We start from the raw sequence: 19,326 nt of genomic DNA on the forward strand, positions 1-19,326 counted from the left end.
GAAAACAACTTCCTTTTTCACAGAAGAAAATATAGGGTCTCTGGGCCTGATTTACAAAACTTTTTTTTTTTTCCCTTGGACACAGAATGACAGAAAAGCCTTAGTAAATCACGCCCATAGTCTTATGAAGACAGAGACAGAATGATTATCAGTAGAGAAAGAGAATCTTCCACTGGAAGAGACAACAGTAACTCAAATAAAAATGATTTTACTGTGATCTGACAATGTTGGAGCAGGAGAAGTGAGGTCCCTAGTTCTGACACGAATGGTCAGGTGAGATAGATAACGATTGTGAAACGAAGGAAGATTTTAACATTTCTCCCAGGCAGCTAAGCATGGACCAACAACTTGAAACCTTGTTTGCCCCAACTTCCAAAACCAAAGCCTAGGAATAGGGCACCAGCAGACATGTAAGGCAGGGTTATATCCTGAAGAGACTGGTATCCGTAGAGAAACAGGGCAATACTATTCATGTCCCTTTACATTATTAGGGCTGCAGAGTAGGGGAGAAAAGGGAGAAATTTAAGTAACACTTGCCTATGTCATGTAAGCTGAAAAATAAGAGGGCTGATTTCTAGAATGCGATGGTTGCAGTCATAAAGGAGAAGCCAAAGAACCTCACGTTCTTCAGATCATTATTTTTATTGGACCTTTAAAATTCAATCATAGGACAATTTTCAAAGGACTCTATCCAGCTAAGAAAGTAAGGATTTAGCTGGCTAGATCAAGCCTTTGAAAAACTGACCAAGCTACCAGGCTAAATTTAGCCCTCCTGGGGAGGGATTTAGATCGGGAGGAGAAGGTTAGGACTGATTTTTAGGGCCAATATTCTAATTTGGCTGTTCATATCCAGGTGCTGCAATAGCTGACCAGCTGAATTTAGCCACACAGGGAATCTTTGCTGGCTAATAGGGTAATTTTAAAAGGAACGTGCGAGAAGAGAGACGCTTCAACTTAAAATCGTGTTTGCAAGTATGCGCATAGCACTTAAAGCACTCCCTGCCCCGTGTGAATTTCAGCAAGAGGCTTTAGTGGCTTTTACACGCCTATGCAGGCGGATTTTAAAACATGCTCGCGCAATGGTGGGGAAAACAGTTTTTCCAAGTAGTCCACCAGTTTTTCCCAGTTCATATCGAGCCTGCAAGCCCCCCACTTATCCCCGAACCCTCATGCTGTGCTAAATGCCCTTAAAAACACAAGATCTCCGGACTTGCTTCTCATCAGGACCAGAAATAAAGTTAACGCGGATAACCCGCTGACGTGTGCCATGGTCAGCTTTTGAAAATTTCGGATTTACATGCGTAAGTCTTTACCCTGTCCTGAAATGCCCGTGCCACGCCCCTTTCCTGCCCCCTCCCCCGTCTTCTTGACGTGCCTACGGGCAGGTGCGCGCGTACCTGGCGGCTTCTCGAAATGCGTGTTGCTCGCACGAGGCGGTGTTTGCACGGGCAGCACCAGCTGGAAGGTTCCCTTTGAAAACTGACCTCACCGCGATTGATTTTTAAGGGTCCAATAAAACTGACTGGCCGATATTTTAAAAAGCGAGCGTCCCAAGGGCCAATGCCCCTTATCGCCCTCCCTGCTTCCCTCTCCACCACCCTTAAAAAAAAAACAAACCACCCTCGGGCTGCTCTCCTTCCTTCCTCCTCCCTGCTGGCCAACAAAATGGGGCCCCACTGGAGAATCCCCTCTTTTTTGAACAGCAGGAAGGGGTAGGGGACCCCCAGCCCATTACTCTCCTTTTTTTTTGACCAGCAGGGAGGAGAGAGGCCCAGGGCATGGCAGTGGAGAGGGAGAAGGAAGAGGGCACTGCCCCCCCCCGTCACTGTCGCCATTTTATTTGGTAATATCAGCCGGCCTATGGGAGGGAGGGGAAAAGGGGAACCTGGCCCCCCTGGACTGTCATTTTTTTATATATAAACATAAGCCGGCCCTGCAGGAGAGAAGCCAGTGGGGGGCTCCTTTTATAATAAATTACGATTGGTGAGAGGGAGGAATTAAGGGTCATCATCAGCCTGAACTCTCATGTTTATTATAATATCAGCTGGGCAGGAGGGAGGGAAGGAGCAGCACTACCGGCGAGGGCTTTTTAGCTTGGTATTAACGTGTAGGAGGAAGGAAGGGGTTGCCTGGGGGGTGTTGTTATTTTGGTTTATTTTAAAGAGGACTTAGTGGGTTAGTACCTGATGTTCAGCACGAGCCGGCTAAACGTAGCCAGAGACGCAGCGGCACTAGATCTAGTGGCTCACATTTTGATCTGCTCGATTTAGGTGAATTTCAGCTGAAAAACCCTAGCTGGTTAGGGTGAGCCGAATATTCACCCAAATAGCTAAAATCAGTCGGTTATCTTACCCGCTTAGTGCATTTTGAATATCTACCTCAGTCTGGGAGATACCTGAATTAGGACTATGCCTTTTTGATGTGTGGGCATTGCAACCCAAAAATCAACCCTGCTTTAGAGGGAAAAATCTTGAACCTTGATGCCAATACTTGGAAATTGCTTACTAAAAAGTTCAAATTTCCAGCGGCACCAGAATCAACACTGGCAGTGTTCGATCATTTCCGAGGTCTTCATAAGGGTTTCCAGAGACTGAGATAAAATATTGAGGACAGGAAAAAAACGGGGGCCGTTTTTACTCCTGCAAATACCACAAGCCTGATTTTTCAAGGCGTTTCTCTCATTCTGTGTCGGGGGTGGGAGTGGTGGGGGCGGGACTTGATACATAAGGCCAGCGTTTAATCCGTCATTCTTTCATGCCTACCACTGTGGCCTCTCCACGTCTTCTGTAATTATCCATTGACTCATTTATAGACCTACCATCTGTCTTACAAATGGATTATTTGCATGTGGTTTTTTCAAGCCCTTGTAAACTATCCCCATCCCACAATTTAAAAAGACCTCCCCCTCCTCCCCCTCCAAATGTATAAAAGCGAGAAAAATGCCAGTGTTAGAACCTTGTGCTCTGATATCTCAGTCTACGGATTTCAGAAACGCCATCATCCCGGCAGTATAGGTCCCCGCAGGGACTCTCTGCCAGTCATCGGCCCCGGTTGGCCACCCCTCCCCCCCCACCACTGGTGGTACTGCTGGAGCTGCCGCTGCTGCTGCTCCCGCTGCTGCATCGATCCTCATAAATTGAGATCTCAATCTGAAAACGGAAGGGTCAAGGAAAGGAACAGAGAGCACATTTGAAAATATCTCTAAACTCTAAAATCTGGAAACTGTTTAGGCCGTCGCAGTCACTGTCCTCCTCCACTGAATGTTTTACAACTCAGTCCCATCAGCAGAGAGCATAGTTTGAGAAATAAACACAAACAATTACAATATATTGTGCTAAAAGCTCTTTCTCTATATTTATGTAAGAGGGTGCCCATTTTCTGCCACTAGGAAAATGTGCTTGCCCCTTACAAACATGCAATATGTGACTTCAACTGGTCTGAGGGCCCTCAGTGTGACAGAGGTCTCACCCGACCTTGTCTGCTTGTGATGTCAGCATAGTGTTAGTGTGTTAGGGAGAGCATCACTCCCTCTGGGAGGGGCCATGAGAGGGTATAAAAGCCCTGCTCCCATGTGAAGCAGGGGGACAGAAAGATTCCAGGCTGTAGAGTCTTGATTGGGGTTGGAGCTATCTCTTCACGCTAGCACCAGGGGCCTTCCCTTTCACAGAGAAGGCTTAGATTAGTTTGAGGAGAAGGATTCTCCTGATAGTTTAGAAGATTGAACAGTGAAGAGGTCCTAAAGAGCCGGGGACAAGTGTACTGGAAGATGCCAGAAGAGGGGCAGCCTGCCTGAGAAAGTCTGCCAGAGTGAAGTTGAGCGCCCTAAGGAGAAGAGGATTCCCCTGAAGAGTGTGTGTGGACCGGTGTACTGGAATGTGTCAGAGGAAGGGTAACCTGCTTGGGAAAGTTCACCAGAATCCGATTCAGCTACAATCAGCCCAAGACTCAAAGGAGAGAGAAAGAGAGAGAAAAGGACCTTGGAGGAAAGGGTTACATCTAACAAACAGGCACTAGGAGGGCCCAGGCTGGAAGGGGCTCCCATCCAGAGGGAGCTGAACTGTTTTGGGTGGAGAGGGCAGGAGAGATTGAATTCTGTTTTGTTGTGTTGTGGATTGATTTACTTTTGTGGTGCACTGCCCTAAGAGTACTTTTTGGTCTTTGTGTTTTTCCCCTGCCACCAGTTTAAAGTAAAGTATTTTATTTTGAATAACAGCACTGGTGTGGATTGTGTCTTCTTTGAGAGCGCCTGGGGTGATGAACAGGAAGAGTCCCTGTGAATACAAAACCCTAAAGGGTAGATTTCCAAAACTTTACACGCGTAAATCCCTGGGATTTACATGTATGGCCGGGCTTATGCGCGCGGGGCCAATTTTCAAAGGCCCGACCACACGCGTAAATCCCTGGGACGCGTGTAAGTCCCGAAGCTTCGGGAAAGGGGCGGGACGGTCTGGAGGCAGGGCGGGGGTGGCTAGAGGCACCCGGCACAGCGGCCATTTGCCGCTATGCCAAGGGATCATGTGCCAGCAGGGCGCTGGCATGTGCAACTTGTGCACCCCCTTGTGCGCGCCGACCCCCGATTTTATAATATGCACGCACCAGCACGCGCATGTTATAAAGCCGCGTGCCATGTGTGCGCGCCGGGTAGCGTAAGCACATGGACGCGCGCGCGCGCATTCTTTTAAAATCTACTCTTAAGGGCCTTGAAAGGACTCTACTCTATCCCCCAACCCCCCATGCAGGTACCCCGGGAGGTCATGGGGCCTTGCCTGGTCTGTGGCTCTCCCTGTGTGCACTCTTGCCCATGAGTTGACTGGGACAGGGGCTGCATTCATTTATTTATTTATTTTCAAATGTAAAGACGGCCTCTCCAAGGAGGCTACAAAGCGGTTCACAACAAAACATCAATAAAATCACAGTATAGTGTAGACAAAAGTTGGATTAATCAATGTTTTCTGTAAAAAGCTAAGCTTTACTTTTTTTTTTTTTTCCAAGAAGTCTTCAAAGTATTATTTTGTTTGTTTCCCTACTCTACTGCTTCTTCCTTTTGTTCCCAGGATTTCTTTCTCTTTGTGTTTATGTAAGGATATTGGATCCTCACCAGGGCAATGTGTCCCTGTTAGACATGACATATTGTGGTTGGAGTTTGAGAGAATAGGTACTGCTGGGATGAACCATGCTAGCAACCACCCATAGGGAAATGGCTTAGTCCCTTATGTTCATCCTGCATTTAAAAAACAAAACAAAAAACTCAATTATTTAAAACATTTATATCCTACCATTCCAAAACCAAGATGCCCTAGCAGAGAACTATGTAACTTAACAATGTAGCCCCTCTTCCAGTAGTTGGCTAGGAAAGTGGGGGGTCACAAAGGGTCCCAGGGCTAAATCCACTCTCAATCCCACAGCCTCAGAGATTGGATTCTTCCAATGGGGGGAGGATACTCCTCCAAGGATCAAGATGTGGGAGTAACTCTCTATTACTCTCTACTGGGGAGTTCCTTGTTCAACAGATACAGAAGAAATGTGAAAGCTAAATAAATACTCTGGACTCTCAGATGGGTGTCCAAAAAAAAATCTTTACTGCAAAAATTCTTCAAAGCAAATTTGTGACACTACATACACTAGTTCTTGAAACAGCCAATTGCCACCTCAGTTTTCCGGCTCTCCTTTATCCTTGCAGGTGTCTCTCAATAGATGGAGTGTGGAAGAGAAAAACTCACCCCCCAGGGCATGGAAAAGTAATCCTTCCCAGATGGATATGAGTATCCTAGATATGGGCAGAAATCCCCTTCCCAAATTCTGGAGGTCAAAGAGGAGAGCCAACACTGCAGAATATCCTACATGCCCTTCTTCTCCCCAGGATAAGACTCCACATGGGGGTCTCCAGATGTAGCAAGAAAGTCTTACTCACAGTTCTTCTTTTTGGATGACAAACAGGATCTTTTTTATGAAAAGTCCAAGCAGCTGGGAACAATCAACTCTTCCAACTTTACCAAAGAACAGCACTACACAGTCAACAGAGGAGGAAACCAAAGGAATGCTGGGAGTGCAGGGTGGGGATGGCCAGGAGTTGGAGCCAAGAGCCAGGAAGAGAGGAATGTATCTGGCAGTCCTACAATCAGTTCTTCTCTTGAAGTGCTAATTATCAAGAAGAAGAGACAAATCTGAGCTACATATAAAATCCCAAGGGACAGAGATGCTATGAGCTGAGAAACTGAGAGACTTCCCTTCCAGAGATATCCAGGCTCAGGAACACATGGCTGGATCACACTCCTAAGAGACTGAGTTAAGTAATCTAAACTTTGCACAGAGAATATCTTAGCAGTGAAGGGAGAAGGCATATTTCCTTGCTTTTTGTCACAAATTGAGTATCTCATCTTAATTGTTTCAGCTTTTCAGCCAAAGTCAAGCATAAACCCTTGCTGGGAAAGAGATACTGGTGGACCATGATCTTTCTGTAAGAGACTGAAACCAGGCCAGCTTTTTATTTAGTACTTAAGGTGATGGGGGAGAATGCCTTCCTTACCTTGAGGAAATATTTCCTTGAAATTCTTCATTTTGATTCTGATAGAGTTCCTTCTATTAATAAAATGTTTTTCCTTCCTAAGCTCACTCAAGTGCCTAATGTTCTGGAAATTTGGACTGACTTTATTGAGGACTTTAATGCTGAGATTACTGAATGCTCCACTCTTCTTGTTTCCTTTATTTCGGAGCAGGAAGAAAGTGAGATGATGAAAAGTTACTTTAGGAATATCTCTTTATTTCATGGTGTCAGATGATCCGTATTTTTCCTGATTTTTTACACTCTACACAAGAGAGGTGGGACAATTTCCTAGCTCTAAGGTCTCAGGCTGTATCTTTAGGATGTTCTTTTGTTTTTAGATTGCCCTGTAAGTGTGTAATTAGATATCATAATGATTGTTTTGTGTTCTTCCTTCTGGTGCAACTCAAGTCTTTTATTAATTCCAGGAAGCTTTATCTTTATCTCCTGGTAATTAACAGGTCTGTATTTTGATCCTGTAGATGCATCACTGCTTGATGTACTAAGCTAGTTTCTAATATTTTTTTATTTCCTTTATCTCCTATTTTTTTTCTGCCTTTCAAACATGTTTCTTTATTAGATGATTTGTTATCGGATGTACTTATGTGTGGATTTTGTATTTTCTTTGTTTTGAATTTGTGTAACCAATCACCTTTTTTTTCTGTAAGTAGGATGTATTCCTTCTTTAAATTGATGAAATTAATAAATATAAAGTAAAAAAAAAATGGTTTATGGACTTTCTAAGAATGAGACATGTCTCAGTTACCCATATTGATGTCTTATCATTCACAAATTACCAGTAAAGGATTATCCAAGTCCAAGGGTGCCTTCCTGCGTGGTAACAGAACAGCTTTCCTTAGGTAAAACCTTTTGAGGCAGTTGCAGAGAGACCACAGGCACAGCTTCTGGACTCACTAAATTGAGCCTTAGGATCTCTGCTGCTTTGCAGAAGAGGCCACAGCATCAAGTGAAAAAGTAATCTGATCGAGAAAATAACATTTCAGAACAAAGGACTCTCCCTAGCAGAATGTCCAAAAGGAAGCAACATTCAGGTACAATTACAAACATCTGTACTCCTTTCTCATGAAAAGTCTTTAAATAATGTGTGCTCTCCAGGTAAGGAGTCTACCATTGCACATATAGGAACAAAAAAAACCCTGCAGCTTCAGCAGAACATTTCCATGACATGCGGAGGAAGGAGTCTTAACTGAATCCTTGGACAGCCACCATACAAGATGAAATATTGCTTCCAATGTCCCTAAGTACAGAGCAAGTTACTGCTGTATATCAATAGCTACTACTATTATTATTATTAATTAGTTATTTACCTAGTGCTACAAGATGCACGCAGCGCTATACAGACACACATATGAGACTGTGCCTGCAGGGCCATATTTAAGATTATGGCACCCAAAGTTTGGACCTGGGAGTGGGGGTCCCAGGGTCTCCCTTAGAGACATCTTAGTTATGAATGTTACTACTGTAAACCATTGTGATCATTATATGGAATGACAGTATGTATAATGTCTAAGTGAATAAATAAATTGTAAGAAAATTAATTTTGCTGTACTAAGTACAACAGCCTTTTAAAATTATTTTTATTTTTTGGTTAATTCCCATTTTATATATTCCCCTCCTCTTTAGCCCAGTCTCGTTTTTTGTTGAGACTGCAGCCATCTTTAGAACCTTGTGCATGTGCAGCCTGAGTTTAACCAGTAAGTGTCGCTGTTGTTCAATGGCTGGAAAGGCAGCACTTTAAAAAAAAAAATCTTTCCAATTTAGTATTTGCACTACAAGTCTTTCTACATTCTTCTGAGGCCTACATGGAGAAAATACATTTGTTAGATGAGATGGCAATATATGCCAAGCAGTTATGTATCTATTTAAATATTCAGTTTATGTGAAACAAGTGGCATAACACCATAAATGTACAATATAGCAGCATGAATCTTGTTCACGCCCACCTGAGCTTTCCATGCTTCAGGTTCAGGAATGCACACTGCAGGTACTAAGGGGCCTATGAATTAAAACTCACGCTTAAAAAACAAAAATTTAGTGTGGCCTTGCAAAAGAATCTAACATGCCTGTTAAATGCCACTTAACGAGTGATGCAATAAGATTTAGCCTGTGCAGGGTATGAAATGTCTCTGATGGCATGGCCATACTATTTTCATGCAGGACTGTGAACATTTTCTTTTTATATTGGGGAGGGGAGAGGAGAGGACAGAGGGGCTCATTGGTTAGTCACCAGCTCCTAGGACGTAGGCTTCTTGCTTTTGTGACTGGCTAGGGACCCCCCCCCCCCAAACACTGCTGTTCCTCATCGGCCAGACTAACCACATCAAGGACAGAAATGGTCCTGACAATCATGACAATACCTTGGAGATTTATCATTGTACACACCACAAAAAAACCTCTGTGCCTTGTAAATTGTGGTGTGTGGTGCAATGCTTGAAGAGCCTCTGTGATGTGTCATTGATTTATTTGAGAAGACACATTTGCTATGTGAATAATGTGTGTGTGTGAGTAAGAATTCCCTCAAAATGTGTGCGGTGGTTGTGTTTTGGTTTGGCAAAGAGAAGTGAGGTCCAATGTATTCACCCCCCCCCCCCCCCATGGGCCTATGGGTAAAGATTTACAGAAATGACAAACAGAAGTGTCATCTCATATATCTGATCTTCATTTTTCAGACCTTCTTTATGCAGTTAGCCGAGCCCTCTCAATAGTGTGTATATTAGCAAGATATCACCTGGTCCAAGGCAGATATTAAATAGCATCTATTTAGTAAACACATGATAAATAGTATGGAGTGTGAGCATGCAACTTTATTTACCTTGCTAAAATCTCATTTGCATATGGCATTCTTTCATCTATATATGCAAACAGCTAATTTTAGAATACTCATGATTACATCTTTCTGGACCATGATCACATGCACAGGAAGCCTTATTGCATAGCATGCTAATTTTAGTATGCATAGGAGGGCCTGAGTATGCCCATTAAAGTTTATTGCATGGGCCTATAAGGGAGAAGGTCAATTTAACACTAATTTTGCATGAATATAAACCCCATTACATCACAGGAGTAGGTTTATAGTTTATTTAATAGCTTAGATTATTAAATTTGCTATATTACCTTTCTCATTAATCAAAGTGCTGCAACTGGGCTGTGAGGGAGTCCACAGGAAACTCCCTCAGACCACCTTAAGGGACCAGCCACAGCTATCATATCTGGTCTTCCTTAAGTCCCAACCCAGCAAGGGATTCTGGTCCCAGGGAGAATCCCTTAAGCCTAGCCTAAGAAGGCAGGGTCTAGAAGGGTTAGAGAGGCCTCGGGGTGCAGACAGGGACCCATTCTATTGAAAGAACTGCTATCCGTGATGTCTGTGTGTTATCTGAACATAGGGTGAGCAGCATTTGTTTGCTTGACTTTTCTTTCACTGTAAATAAGTTGCACATAAAGAAAACAGCCAGAGTCTGCCTCCTTACCCCTTCTGGCTGATTCCCAAGCCATTATCGCCAAGTTACCACATTGGCTTCTCTGCATAACAGAACTGCATGAGCCTTAGTGTTAATATCTGTGCTTGTGATGCCAATGCATTATTTTTTTAAGTAGCCGGAGGTGACAGGCTGAAGATGCAGAGCTGTGGTGAGGGATTAAATGCTGGCTCCCAGAGTGTACTGTTTGGGTTGGTGAGCAAAGGCAGAGCTGTTGGAAGTACCGTAGATAGCTGCTTCCATGTAATTCTATATTTAGAGGACAATTGTGAAAGCCGTGTGCTGGGTAAATGATGGGCACCTAATGAAACAGGGCAGGGTCACTATGGCCATCACAGTTTTATGTCAGGGACAACTGTGGAAACTTCAGGTTGAAATGAAAGAGGAGGAAAAATCCCTGAGTGGGAGTTTTCTCGGGTTTTGCCAGTCCTCGCTCTTGGTAGCAGCTTTCTAGTGCCTTTATTGAGAGTTGTCTGTGGGAAATGTGTTCGGTAAATAATGCCACAAGAGGAAGTCCCCTTAAGTCATTTGTGCCAAACGAGCACCGCTTTCAGTGGCTCTGAAACAGAAACTAGACTCAGACTAGATTATGCACTCACACTCTCTGGTCTGCAGATCAGAATTTGTGGAATATACCCAATTTTAAAAGCTTCCACACTCAAGAAACTAGGAACAGGGCATTTTCAATTTCAGAGCCATCTATTTGGAATACACTGGATGCTCATCTTAGAAGGGAAAAAGGAACTTCGTGTAAACTGTTTATAAATTTCACAGGGCAATTCCTTCTTAAAAATTATGTAAAGTGGAAAGTGGAGGTTTCATATATTTTTTTGGCAGACCATCCGGGTTGTCCCGTCCTTTTGTTTTAATCATCAACCAACCCTCCTTCCACTGCTTTTTTTTTTTAATAAATTGCGTGAAACACCGTGAAATTCATATGTTGTTAAAGTGCACTTATAACGTGACAAAAATTATTATTTTTTCAATATTAAAAAAGTGCCCAAAAGACTTTTCAATTTCTGCATACAGTCCGCCAGAACAGAAACTTAGCTGGATCAAGATGTAATATTAATGCCGCTGCTTCATCAAACCCGACTTGCGCAAGTTTCGAAATCAATCCTTCTTCAGGAGTCAATGTTCTTAGAACAAAAGTTGTTCCCGTTTGAATCATCAAACTTCTCCCACTTCATCACTCCCTCAATTCATATTCGTATGTCTCTAGGGACATACGTAAAGTGTAAACAGGATGTGTGGCAGCATAGAACTGATTACAGCTCGACTGGACCAGCTTCTCAATTACCCTGAGACTCATTAATAAAAAAAAGCAATAATGAGTAGATGTGCAGCGGCATGAGGGGCAGTCCTGGATCTGTACCGTACCTCTCCACCATAAATAAATCAGTGCCCCTGGAGTTAATTCAGGCAGCCATTGTCACATTTTTTTCAATTAGCTGGTTAACATATCAAGAGTAACTAACTAATCATCCGTCATTTGACAAGCCTGAGGGGCTAAAGGAAAAGTCTTCTGATCAGAGTGGCATCTAGTGAGATTTTAAAGCCATGTGCTGGGAAGTTTTATTATTATTATTATTATTATTATTAATTTTATTAATATTATTAGTACTAAAAATAATGATGATTTTGCTGCCCGGTGGCTTCACTGCTGCTCATTACTTGGCTTTTCAGCTTTGGCAGCTCCTTTGGGTGCCACGAGTCTTTGTTTGTTTGAAGCTGTCTGGATGCTTTTTTTCAGCCTCTCTCCCAACACAGTGGGCACGGTTACAGTTCTTGGCCAGGAAACACAGACGCATCTCCCTTTTGCAGCCCCTTCTGTACTGCTTGCTATCCAGAGAGTCCCTCTCCCTCTCTCTCTCTCTGCTCTGGCAAACCACAAGGGCAGGAGCCAGGTCCAGAGCTGAGCCTTGATTTTCTGCATTATGTGATCTCTCCCTGTGCATTTGGAAGGGCCCCCTTTACTGGGTATTTGATAGACAAGTGTTTTCCCAACCTCTTCAACCTGAGACTCACCTTCATGAACAAAAACATGTGCCATGCCAGCTTCCACAGAGCAGGCAGTGCGGACATGGAGAGAACTCGTACGGTCAAAAGAAAACCCCAGGGATGCACTGAAGGCATTGGCGATTTCTTCCAGATTTTAAACAAAAGAGGGAGCGAAGGGATAGAGACGCCCATGAACCCACTGGAACAGACCAGTTCCCTCAGTGAGCAAGAGCAGGAGAAGGGAGAAGTCAGTGTAGTATGGGCAGCTGGCTTGGTAAATGACCGTGCCTGCCACATGTGGCTGACAGAGCTCTTTCACTGCTGCTCCTGTCACTCAGGAGTCACATCCAGTGCTCGGCGCAGGCCTTCCCATCTTACTCAGCCTTGGGGAAAAGGCAGGCTGGAAGGACAAAGAGGAAGGGGGGTGCCGTGCTATGCCTTCCGTGTGCCGCAGAAAGCAGGGCCCGACCGTACACATTCCAGGGCTCGTGCTGTAGCTAAGGAGGAGAGGGCTGTGTCGCTACACATGTGCTCGGGAAGGGACGCCTGCATTTTTGAGCCCCCACCGGTGTCTTTTTGTTGTGAGGTTGTGAGGAGCAGAGACCAGGCACCGGTGTGGATCAGGTGGTGGTGACTTTTCCATGGCATACTAGGTTAGATCTGATGGCGCACCAGTGTGCCATGCTATTTTGGCTGGGAAACGCTGTAACGGAGGGCAGTTTAAAGCTAGTGGCGCTTAAGCGGTGGAGTACTCAGGCATTTAAAGGATACAACCCTCATGCCACGTTCAACAGGGTCTGTGATTAAGAGGCCCCTGGGAGCGTAGATCTTCTCATTCTGCTCTTGGATATATTTCGAGATTTTCTTCAGCACCTACAAAAAAAAAAAAAAAATGTATTCATTTCACTGGAGCAGTCAACCTGCTACTCTTGCCATCCCTCACCAGCTCCCATGCTTAGAGACAATCCTGCCATATCCATGATTCATTTCTTCCAGAAAGGAGATGTTTTTGCTTTAGTCTGCAAGACTTCAACTGCCTCAAACATTAATAGTATTGAAAAATTCAGAATGTGTAGGAAAGCTTCACAGTAAGCCAGAAGGTTGTTAATATTATTAGTTCAGTTTACATGGGCGCCCTGACTAAGGCATCTTCCATTAAAGTTCAACTTTTTAAAATGGAGTCACCCGCAGGTTTCTGCAGTCAACTGTTCACAGATTCCTATGGGAGAGAGAGCCCACAGACTTCTAATGATCAGCATTTTATAGTCCCCAAAAAATGGGTCAGATGTATTTATACTAGTTTGGGATGGTTTACCAAATATTCAAAAACCTGGTTTGGGATTATATAAAAAATGAGGATTAGGTTGTTCCACAGTGTAGCATGATGGCGTTTAACCCAACAGGACATGAAAGAAGACACGCACTGTGCCACTTAAGGGAAGACACACACAAAGCACAATGTCCAGATTACATGAGAACAGCAGGTGTTGACACTAAGAACATAAGAAGTTGCCGTACTGGGTCAAGCCCAGCATCCTGTTTTCAACAGTGGCTAATCCAGGTTACAAGTACCTGGCAGGTACCCAAACATTAAGTAGATCCCATGCTACTAATGCCAGTAACAGAAGTGGCTATTCCCTAAGGGCCAGATATTCGTACCTACACGCGGACGTAGATTTGTGTGCACAACCCGGCGCGCACAAATCTACACCCGATTTTATAACATGCGCGTGCAGCCACGCGCATGTTATAAAATCCGGGGTCGGCGCGCGCAAGGGGGTGCAACTTGTGTGCGCCGAGCCCTAAGGGAGCCCCGACGGCTTTCCCCGTTCCCTCCGAGGCCGCTCCGAAATCGGAGCGGCCTCGGAGGGAACTTTTCTTCCACCCCCCACCTTCCCCTCCCTTCCCCTATCTAACCTGCCCCCCCAGCCCTACCTACCAGTAAATCCTCCCCACCTTTATTTTTTTTTTACGCCTGCCCAGAGGCAGGCGTAGGTTGCGCATGCCAGCCAAGTGCTGGCGTGCGATGCCCAGGCCAGCAGCAGTGGAGAGGCCTCTGGCCACAACCCCATCCTGCCTCCAGACCGCCCTGCCCCACTCACGCCCTGCCCATTTTTTCAAGCCCCGGGACTTACACGCGTCCCGGGGCTTGTGCGCATCGCCGGGCCTATGCAAAATAGGCTTGGCGCGTGCAGGAATGGGTTTTCGGGTTTACGCGAATAATATACGCGCGTAACCCTTTTAAAAGCCACCCCTAAGTTAACTTAATAGCATATAATGGACTTCTCCTCCAGGAACTTATCCAAATGTTTTTTAAATCCAGCTACTATAACTGCACTAACCACATCCTAACAACAAATTCCAGAGCTTAATTGTGTGTTGAGTGAGAGATAATTTTCTCCAATTTGTTTTAAGTGTGCTACATGCTAACTTCATGGAGTGCCCCCTAGTCTTCTATTATCTGAAAGAGCAAACAACCAATTCACATTTACCAGTTCTAGACCTTTATCATATCCCCCCTCAGCCATCTCTTGCCCAAGCTGAACAGCCTTAACCTCTTTAGTCTTTCCTCATGGGGGAGCTGTTCCATCCCCTTTATCATTTCGGTCGCCCTTCTCTGTACCTTCTCCAGTGCAACCATATCTTTTTTGAGGTGTGGCAACCAGAACTGTATACAGCACTCAAGCTGCAGTCTCACCATGGAGCGATACAGAAGCATTATGACATTTTCCATTTTATTGACTATTCCTTTCTTAATAATTCCTAACATTCTGCTTGCTTTTTTGACTGCTGCAGCACACTGAGCTGATTATTTCAATGTATTATCCATCATGACGCCTAGATCTTTTTCCTGGGTGGTAGCTCCTAATATGGAACTTAACATCGTGTAACTATAGCATGGTTTCTTTTTCCCTATATGCATCACCTTGCACTTATCCACATTAAATTTCATCTGCCATTTGGATGCCCAATTTTCCAGTCTCACAAGGTCCTCCTGCAATTTATCACAATCTGCTTGTGATTTAACTACTCTGAACAATTTTGTGTCATTCGCAAATCTGATAACCTCACCGGTCCAAGAACAGATCCTGAGGCACTCCACTGTTTACCTTTTTCCACTGAGAAAACTGACCATATAGTTTCCACTCTGAATTACCAAAGGAGAAAACGTGTTTTACAAATTGTCTGAAAATCATCCCAACATAGGAATCCAATAACCATTCAGTGCCTAAATGTTTAACATCTTTGCATTTGCTGAGTCTCTTGTGTCATAGGTAAAATACTCAATTTTCTTTCCCTCTCCAACTCCATCTTTTCAAGAAGTTTCTTGCACTTTAATAAGGTTTAAGCAAGTTCTTTCTGGTCAGTCAGAAATGTACAAGATAGGCAATGTCACAAACAGTTCTCTGCTTATGTAGTGCTAACATCTTTCTTAGCTGAGAGAAAAAGATTTATAGATACTCACTTACTACTGGGCTCTTGTACTTTTCTTCTTCCCCCCTTCATTTATTTTGGGGTTTTTTTTTTCTCCATTTTGCTAAAATATCTTAATTTTCTTCCATTTGCTTTCAATCTCCTTCCTTTCCACAGTCTCCCATGTCTCTGCTCCTTTTCTGAACATTATTTCCCCTAACTTCCAAGTGACTTAAACTGCTTGGTCGTTTCTCGGCATTTGAGACTTATTTATCTTTAATTCTGCCCCTGTGCCTCAGAGACAAAGGCCTCTTCAAAGAATAAGTCTACCACACTGTCCTGATCTAAAGGAGCTATAATAAAGGCAACAAATCTTAATGTTAAGGGGAATACAAGTAAGAGGCAAAGGGAACTGGTCTGGCTCTCCTAAGAGGTGGTTGGAAAAAAAAAGGCAAAAAAGGTCAGCATTCAAAACGTACAAAAGTATCGGAAAAATAAGAACACGGGAGCAGACATGGAAAGGAAATCAGGACAGCTAAAGCTGAAATGGAAGAAAGGATTGCCAGAGAAGTAAAGTGGTGACAAAGCATTCTTCGGATACGTCGGAGGAAGGCTGGAGATGGTATTGTAAGATTGAAAGGAGACAGGGATCAATGCCTGGAGGAAGATGGGTCATAAGCAGAAATATTAAACATATACTTCAGTTTGGTGACCACCACTACAGAAGACCATAGAGTGGGCCTGCAACCGACTGACAGAACTGCAGATGGGTGTAGGATGGATAGCACCCCATTTACAGAAGAGAGCGTTTGGGTGGACCTGGCAAAGCTGAAAGTGGACAAGATTATGGGGCCTGGTGCCATACATCCCATCCGAGGATACTAAAGCAACTCAGAGAGGTGCGGGTGGGCCCGCTGAAGGACCTTTCAATAGATCCTTGGTGATGGGAGTGGTGATGCAAGATTGAAGAAGCATCGAGGAGGCTGGAAACTACAGACAGGTTAGCCTCACCTCTGTGATGGGAAAATTAATGGAGACCCTGCTGAAGGAAAGGAGAGTGAACTATCTACAATCTAGTAAGTTGCTGAATCTGAGGCAAAATGTTCTTTTTTTTTTTTTTACCAGAGGAAGGTCATGTCAAACAAGTCTAAATGATATTTTTGATTGGGTGACTATTTTATTTATTTATTTATTTATTTATTTAACATTTTTCTATACCGACCTTCATGGTTAAATACCATATCAGGACGGTTTACATCGAACAGGGATAAAAATAATTAGGTAAAGGAAGAGACAAAGTTACATTAAACGAGGACCGTGAACTTGGAAGCTTAGGTAGCTGGAAGAAAAGAGATAAAGTTAAGTTAAAGAAAAGAGAAATAACAGGATGTGCAGGGAAAAAAATATTCTTTTTTGGTTAGTTTTCAGGAGGGTTTTTTTTCCCATGAATTTCAGTTCATAGATTGCTTGATTCGTTTCATTTGTGTGAAGAAAAAAATCAAACAATGTAAAAAAGAAAACCAAAATGGCCAAAAAAACAAAAAATGAGCCCTCCCTCCCACTCTCCCGGAAAAATCCCAGGGCCAGGATCCCATCCCCCCCCCCCCCCCCCAGCTCCACTTACCCAGTCTGGTGGGGATCCGCCAGCTCAGACAAGGCCAAAGCCTTGGACTTCCGTAGGCCGAGGCCGCAGCAGATCGCCATAGCCTCAGAGTATGCAAGGCCGAGGCTTCAGCCTAGTCCTAAGCCTGATGCCTGGGCCTCAGCTGGAGCCTGGACTCAGGTCCAACATTGTGGCACAGCCCGGAGGCCGGGTCCCAACATTGGACCCTCGGCTGTACCCAAACATGACGCTGCGGCCCGACCCGGAGGCTGGGACCCAACGCCTGGAATCAGGTTCCGACAATGAGGCCTCGGCCTGATTTCACAACCCGACCCAAAGGTCGTGTTTTGACACCAGGGCCTACATTGCTGTACATCAAAATGGTGCTGTCTGTTGGGGTGAATGTGCCGGAGTTAATTAACTCTGGTGCAACTCCAGCGGATGCCATTTTTGTGTTACAGGAAGAAGAAAGAAGAGGACGTGTGAAGAGGAGCTTCCAGGCCTGGGCTCTGAATCCCAGATGTTGGGACCCGGCCTTCTGGCTGAGGCCCAGGCATTGGGCCTGAGCTCTGGCCTAGGTACCAGGGTCGGGACCCGACACCAGGTCAGGTCACAGCGTCAGGCTTTTGCCCTAGCCAAGGCCCCAGCTTCAGGACCCGGCCTCTCTAGCTGGGTCCAGGCCAAGGCCCCTGCATCAGGACCCAGCCTTCGATGGATACCTGACAGATCAGGTAAGGTTTCATTTTTGTTTTTTTTTTTAAATTTCAGGGGTCTTGGCCAAGTCCAAGTCCCCGGTGTTGAACTTGGGCTTAGGCTGTGGTCCTTGCTTTGGGCCTCAGCCTATGCTCAAGTGTGATGCCAGCGTCTTGGCCTAGGCCCAAAGCTGGGGCCTCGCCTAGGGCATAAGTCACAGCCCCTGCTTTGGGCCTTGGCTTATGCCGTAGGCAAGGGCCTGGCTTTGGACCTAGACCTAGGCCCAATGTATTTGTTAAAATGAAATGAACGAATAAAGTTTTTCATTCGGGAGGCCCCCGATTCATTTTGGGCCCCCAAATGAAACAAATTAGCCTTATTCATCGCATTTTGCACTTTTGTTGTAAACGAATGCATATCCCTAGTGACTAGAGAATTAGATCAAGGACGAGCACTTAATGTGATATCCCTCGATTTTCAGCAAGCTTTTGATACATATAGGAGACTCATGAACAAAATGAGCCTGGGAGTAGGTCCTAAGATTCTGGAATGGATTAGAAATTGGTTGATTAATAGATGACAAGGGGTAGTAATAATTGGAACTCACTCCCAGAAGAGAAGGGTGATAAGTAGAGTGCCTCAGGAATCAGTTTTGGGTCTTGTTCTTTTCAATATCTTTGAGTGATTTTGTGGAGGAGTTAGTAGGTAAAGTCTGTTTTTTTGCAGATGACACTAAGATCTATAAAAGAGTGGACATCCCTGAAGGAGTAGAGAAAATGAGAAGTGATCTAAGAAAGCTTGAAGTCAAAGCATCTAGGAGTAAATACCAAGAAGTGCAGAGTTATGCATTTGAGGAATATTAATCCAAAGGAGCTGTACATGATGGGGGTGGGGACGAGAGACTGATGTGCATGGACCAGGAGAGAGACCTGATGATCTGATGATCATCAGGTCTCTCTCCTGGTCCATGCACGGACCAGGAGAGAGACCTGGTGATCTGATGATCGGAAGGTAATGAAGTAATCTGACGAGGGGGTGGCTTGGGCTAGAGAGATACGGAGCTGCATAGAGAAAGGTGTAACTAGCAGGAAAAGGAAGTGATTATGCCTCTATACAGGCCATTTGTGAGGTTTCACGTGAAAAACTGTGTTCAGTCCTGAAAGCTATATCTCAAAAAAGACAGAGATAAATTAGAAGAGTCAGCCCAAAATGGTGTGGGATCTACACCACAAGACATGAGATGAGGCTGAAAGACCTATGTATGTACAATATACCCTAGAAGAGAGGGGGATATATTACAGACTTTTAAATACCTGAAAGGTAGTAGTAATGGACAAAAAATCAAACCTTTTTCCAATGGAAAGGAGCTGGAGTAATGATATGAAGCTCCAAGGGAGCAGACTCTGGAACAATGTCAGAAAATATTTTTTCACGGAGAGGGTGGTGGATGACTGGAATGTGCTCCTGGAAGAGGTAGTGAGGACAAGAACAGTAACAGAATTCAAAAGGGAGTGAGATAAACAAAGAGGTTCTCTAGTGGCTAAAAAAATAGAAATTGTAACTTTCGGTGAAACATT

At 44.3% G+C, this 19,326-nt stretch overlaps 1 protein-coding gene across 1 annotated transcript in view; it reads right to left on the minus strand.

Moving 5' to 3' along the window:
• Positions 1 to 3,038: 3,038 nt before the first annotated feature.
• Positions 3,039 to 19,326, minus strand: part of GOLGA7B (golgin A7 family member B) — a 99,332-nt gene continuing 83,044 nt past the window's right edge. Inside the window, exons 4-5 of the mRNA XM_029610730.1 lie at positions 12,811 to 12,912; positions 3,039 to 3,149 (exon numbers count right to left, since the gene is read on the minus strand). Coding sequence (XP_029466590.1) covers positions 3,039 to 3,149; positions 12,811 to 12,912 — 213 coding nt within the window. The remainder of the gene's footprint in view (positions 3,150 to 12,810; positions 12,913 to 19,326) is intronic.

The sequence above is a fragment of the Rhinatrema bivittatum genome, chromosome 7 (genome assembly GCF_901001135.1).
Source record: "Rhinatrema bivittatum chromosome 7, aRhiBiv1.1, whole genome shotgun sequence".
NCBI classification, from domain to species: Eukaryota; Metazoa; Chordata; class Amphibia; order Gymnophiona; family Rhinatrematidae; genus Rhinatrema; species Rhinatrema bivittatum.